At 53.6% G+C, this 5,978-nt stretch overlaps 1 protein-coding gene and 1 pseudogene across 1 annotated transcript; both read right to left on the minus strand.

Annotated features, from left to right (window-relative positions):
• LOC143169213 (olfactory receptor 10G4-like) lies at window positions 1–1,258 on the minus strand. Its single transcript, XM_076356494.1, is given in 4 exon segments — window positions 1–152; window positions 155–475; window positions 478–875; window positions 1,116–1,258. Coding segments are annotated over 4 exon segments (1,014 nt in total).
• Window positions 1,259–3,048: 1,790 nt separating this feature from the next.
• LOC143169266 (feather keratin Cos1-1/Cos1-3/Cos2-1 pseudogene) lies at window positions 3,049–3,354 on the minus strand (annotated as a pseudogene).
• Between the last annotated feature and the right edge of the window lie 2,624 nt (window positions 3,355–5,978).

Here is a 5,978-nt window from a genome sequence, read left to right on the forward strand (position 1 = left end):
TCAAACACTACAACCCTGCCAGTTGTTTACTGGATGTGAACAAATACCAGCAGCTTTCACATCCTTGTTTCTTAGGATGTAAACCAAGGGGTTCAGCAGGGGAGTAAGAACGGTGTAAAGAACAGCCACCACTCTGTCTAGTGACCCTTTCAAGGTCACTTCCCATGTAGGTGAAAGACACACAGACCATGGAAACAGGCCATGGCAGTGAAATGGGAAGCACAGGTTGAGAAAGCTCGTTGCCTGCCTTCTGCACAGCAGATCTGCAGGATGGTTCTCGCTCTGCACCTGTAAGAAGTGAGGATGGAGAGGAAGCAGCCAAGGGTCACATCCCCAATACTGAAGACGATCACAGCCTTGTTGGCAGATGTGCCAGCACAAGCCATGGCCAGGAGGGCTGGCAGATCACCAAAGAAGTGGCGGATGTGCCCACAGTAAGCCAAATGGGAGGTGATTATTGCATGTGGAGCAGGAGCAGGGAACTGGCCAGCCAAGTCCCCGCCACCAGCCAGACGCACACAGCCCGATGCATGATGGCCCCATAGCACAGAGGGTTGCAGAGAGCCAAGCAGTGGCCATAGGACATGACAGCGTAGAGGAAGCATTGGTCCCTGCCCAGCAGCTGGGAGGAGTACGGCTGGGCCACGCAGCTGTGGAAGGAGATGGGTATGCCCAGTGGCTTGAGGAAGCCCTCCAGCATCTTTGGAAGGAAGACACTGCAGAAGCAGAGATCCAGGAAAGAGAGCTCGCCCAGGAAAACATGCACGGGTGCCCACAGCCTGGAGTCAGCTGTCAAAATTAGCCGGATGAGGAGGTTGCCCAGGAGGGTGAAGGTATAGATGGTGAAAAACACAAGAAGGGAAGCACGCTCATCTCTGGTACATGGGGGAGGCCCATGAGGATGAACTCTGACACGGCACTCTGATTGTTTATCTCCATCCAACCAACACTTCTGTCCCTACAGAAGGAGATATTGTTGCTCCTTCTCCGTGGTAAATCACGCCAGGCCAAACTGTGAATGATGCACGATGCCTGGTGTCTCTTCTCAGCCTTAAGAGACAGACATGTACCGAGTCCAAGCAGGAAAAATACAAATGTTGGATAGTGGTTCCTACCCCAGATTTTGAGAAGGGCCCAGCACCTTGTAGCCCACAGTTTTATTGCTCGTGTGGACTGGAGTGGGGTTGGCGTTCCCAGCAAAGATGTCCGTCTGCAGAATATTACTATTTTTGTCCCCAGAGATCTCTGCAACAACCATAGCATTTCTGTTGTTAAATTCTGTACAAGTTTCAGAAAACACTGTGCATCCGACTGAGCCAGTAGGTGGTTTAAATCACCATTAAAAAAACCCAAACCTCTGGCAACAATGCCCTTAGTCTGAAGTGTAAAGCCTGCACGGATTCTGTGCCCTTTTCCTGCCTTTCCAGGATCTCCTCAGTTGGGCAGCCAAACCAGGGGTCATGCCAAGAGCCAGTAGCAGCGCTCTGGCAGTGCTTTGGCCAAAGAGCTTACTCGTCTGTCAGAAGAAATGCCATCCCTCCCTCTTCAACAAGGATAATTGCAGATGGTATCATCATTGCGAAGGATGAGAGGTACCTTCCGCTTATTACAAGGCTTAGTGTGGTAGCATAGGAAGTCCACATGAGATGATGATGATGCTTATTAGTAGCATGACTAAGGAAAAGATATTTCAGACATGGAAGTGAAAGGCCTTTATAAATCTTTTGGCCTTCAGTCATTCTGAGATATGCTTCATTAGACATGATCCCTCTTGGTGCAGGACATTTCTGTGGGGATTTCTGGTCTTCCACTTGTACACTTTTGTCAAGTCATCTGGATTTTCATGCAGGAAATAGGATATGAGACTGTAGCGGCTGCCAAGTGACATTTCCACCGATCAGAAGGGATCAGATCTACATGTAAAAAGTCCTCTCTCCTGAGAATGGCAGCCAATTCCTGAGCACAAATTCTCTGGGGGGACGAATGAAGCAGTCAAGAGCTCTGCAGCTGTCTTGGGAAGTGAATGCAGTACCCTCGTCCCTGCTGATCTTCACGTTCTCCTGCATGCTCTGTATCAGAGCAATTTGAACTCTCTCAGAAATACACCGTTTCACTGCCCCCATTTCTATGCTGACTGCCCTCAGCTCCCACATGCTTAGCTCCAATTTCCAGCCCCAACACATTCAGCAGCATGGGCGACTTATCCCTGCCAAGGCCTGCTGGCCATGGCCCCTAGATTGGGTGGTGGAGGGAAGAAGAAGGTGGAGTAGCGGCTATGGGCCATCCCAAGGGCTGTTCCCTGCTTTACCATGCCTGCCATTCTGCAAAGCAAATCATCTCCCGGAGCCCCACACCCTGCCACCCCAGCACAGCTCTGGCCATTGCAAGAGCAACGCCCTTCCTCAAGAGCTCATGGGGCTGCTGACCCCTCAGGGCTTCCTGCCTTTCTGGGCATTTGTGGGCAGACACACAGCAAGGCAAGGCCTGATGGTCACTGGCAGCAGAGCAGCCAGGGATGTCTTCCTCAGCTCCAAGGGATGGTGCCCAAAAGAGGAGCCACGGCAGGGTGCCCCAACCTCCCATTCCTCTGTGAATGGAGAGGGGTCTCCTTGTGCCCTCACCCCCTTCCACCCCTCAGCAACACCCTTCTCCTTTGGCAGCTTGGGGAGTGCCCACAGAGGGAAGGACCACATGGAGGCCAGGCTTGAATGCAGCAGAACTTTAATGAGTCAAAAGAGGGAAACAAAGTCACTCCGAGTGGAGGACAGCAGTGCAGGGAGCCCTGGGGGCAGCCGAGAGTCTGCGCTCCTTGGATGTGGAGAAGTTCCTGCATGATGTCTGTCTGCCTGCCCCATAGAGGGAGACGGGCCCCACCAGGCTGGCCTTGGTGGGAGCTTGCTGCCAAGGGGAACCAAAGCAAACAAAGAAAAGGGAGAGAAAGGCAAGGTCGGTCAGCTATGCTGAAAACAAAACCCAGAAGATCGATCCTCTGCCCAGCACCGTGTTCTGAGTTCCTCAAGGTGTCTCCCTGGGGCTTGCCCAGCGTCTTTAGCAGGGGAGGCACCTTCTGCCACCGTAGCGGCTGGAAATGCCAGAGAGGTCACAGCACCCAGAGGTGATGGGCACTCCATCACAGCTGAGGATGCTGCCAACAGCAGCGGAGGTGGAGGAGCCCACAACGGTGTTCTGCGGGAAGGAGCTGAGGATGGGGCCGGGCAGGGTCACCACCACGGGAGAGGGCTGGATGATGACGGTGGAGTTCTGGCACTGCCTGACACAGGGCTCATTGCAGCTGTTGGCCAGTGGGGTGGGGCCGCAGGGCTGGCATGGCAGGCACTGGTTGTAGCAGGACATGTCTCTGGGCTGGAGGTGCACCTGGGAGAAAGGACAGGGAGGAAGCACAGTACAAGGGTGCTTGAGGAGCAGCCTGGTTACACTCTCACAAAGGAGACAAGGCCACTACTGAGTGGGGAGCTGGAAGGTGTGCCAGGAGCCACACAGTCTTCATTGCCCTACAAAGAGTAGCCTGGCACAGGGAGGCTCTCTCTGAATTCATAAACCAAAAGCCACCTCAGCCACATCCCAGCCTCTCTCTAAGCAGACCTTCTCACTGCTTCCCTCTCTCATGACAGGAAAATTCAATTCCCAGCACAGGCCAGAGCCAATATCAGCTGAGATGTCCATCGAGAAAAGATCTCGCTTTGGAAAAGAAGGAGAAGGGGCTTCAGACTCACCTGGCTCCCAAGGAGAAGGAGGCAAGAGAAGTGGATGGGAGAGCAGGGACTTGGGCTGGCTTTTATGCCTGCCCTTCATTGCCGCAGGACCAGAGGCACCCTTTGCAGAGGTAACAATTTTCTGACAAGCTCATCTTGAATGCAAACCATCACAGCTAATGATATGGGCTGTGCTTTGATTCCCTGCACTGTTGCCTTTTCATGTCCAGGTTTGTGCCATGACCATTCCCCAGTGAAGGCTTCTTGAGCACTGGGATGAAAGGCCCTGGGATTTCTTGGGCAGGAATGCAGCAGTGCGGGCAGAAGACTCAGCTCAAGGGCTGGACGGGTCCAAGCAGGCAAGTGACATCAGCCTGGGTCAGTCTGGTGGGGCTGTTTGCAGTGTCATTCTCAGGAAGAAGTGCCAGCAATCTTCAGCTGGACACCATGGGCTCTCGTGCATGAGGACATGCCATGTCCTTCTCTTTCCCTCCCTCCTCAGCTCACTCTGATTCCTGGTCACCTGTTGTTGCCTCCCCAGGTATATGCGTTGTGCTGCTACGTTTTGACTCCATCCTGCCTAACACTGCCCAGTCCCCAGGGATCTTCAGCACAGTCCATGGGCTGTTGTGTTCCAATGTCTGTTCCTGTCTTGTGTGTACTTGTAAGCAGCCAGGTTTGTGTGAATGCACGTGGGAGCACAAATTTGTGCATAATTCCATGCGGGTGTGCATGAGCCTCTGTGTGTGTGTGTGTCCTTGTGTGTCACTCATCACGAGGGAATGTGCTGCTCATGGCAGAGAGAGACACTCTCCACTGCTCTCTCCATGAGCACGACAGGGCAGCAGGTTCCCAGGGTCAGAAGGAGCCTGAGCGCAGCCCAACGGTGATGGCACCAGCCTGCTAGAGATCTGTCCAGGGAAGGGGCACTGCAATGCAGCCCCTGTCTCCTGAGCCCTCCTTTTCCTTTCCAAAGCTCACACTCCGCTGCTGCCCATTTCAGGCCCCAGCAAGGATGGTTTCACTCCAGCTTGGATCCTCGGTTGAATTCAGTGTAACAACATTGGGAGTGCCTCAGCATGGCTGGCAGTCCCCCCTGCCTGCCTCTCCAGGCCAGGACACAGCTGCTCTCCCCAGTGCTAGAGAGTTCAAAAGGATGGGGATGGCTTTATGGGCAGGGAGAAAGGCTGAGGAATCCTGCTGACCATGTGCTGGCCATCCCTGAGTGGAGGGATGGGGAGGAAAGGGGAGGGGAGGAAAGGGGAGGGAAGGGAAGGGAAGGGGAGGGGAGGGGAGGGGTGTATCTAGAGTTTAGCAAGACCTTTGACAGCCTCTCTCATACTTCCTTTATGACCAAATCAGTGACAAATGCGTTCAGTGATAAGGTGGGTGGAAAACTGGCTGTACTACCAGGCTCAGAGAGTTCTGACCTTGGTCCAAAGCCCAGATGGCTGACACGTATTAGTGGGGTCTAGTAGTAGGGATCAGCAGTAGGACCAATACTGTTTGATGTTTTCATGAACGCCATGAGTACTGGGCAGTGGGGAACTCCCAGCAAGTCTCTGGATAACACCCAGCAAGGGGAACGGGCCGGAACTGTCGGACACGGCTCCTGTTCAGAGGACCTGGACAGGCTGGAAAACTGGGCTGACTGGAACCTCCTGAAAGCCAAAAAGAGTAAGGGCAAGGTTTTGCATCTGATGGAGGAACCAACCCATGCAGTCACGCAGGCTGGGGGCTGGCTGCCTGGGAAACAGATCCACAGGAAAGCATGTGTGGTTTTAGGAGACACCCAGCTGAACATGAGACAGCAGTGTGCCCTTGCAGCAAAGACGGTCAACTGCATCTTGAGCTGTGTTAGTCAAAGTGTTGCCAGCAGGTCCAGGAAAGTGACCCTGCCCCTCTGGCCATTGTGAGACCACATCTGGAGTACTGCGTCCAGGTTGGGGCTCCCTGCTCTAAGAAGGGTATCGACATACTGACGTGAGTGCAACAAAGGCCACTGAGTCGATTAGGGGGCTGACAAACATGACGTGCGTGGAGAGTGTGAGAGAACTGGGCCTGCCCATCTTGGAGAAGAGAAGGCTCAGGGGAGACCTTCTTGCTTTCCACAACTGCTTTTTCAGAGGTGACAGAGAAGATGGACCTAGTCTCTGGAAGTGCCCAGGAGACAGGACATGGGGAGTTCTGATTAAGCAATAGGCTAAAAGAAATAGTGAGAAAAGGAACGGGTTTCCCAGGTTGTACAATGTCCATCCTGGAAGG

The sequence above is a fragment of the Aptenodytes patagonicus genome, chromosome 20 (genome assembly GCF_965638725.1).
Source record: "Aptenodytes patagonicus chromosome 20, bAptPat1.pri.cur, whole genome shotgun sequence".
NCBI lineage: Eukaryota > Metazoa > Chordata > Aves > Sphenisciformes > Spheniscidae > Aptenodytes > Aptenodytes patagonicus.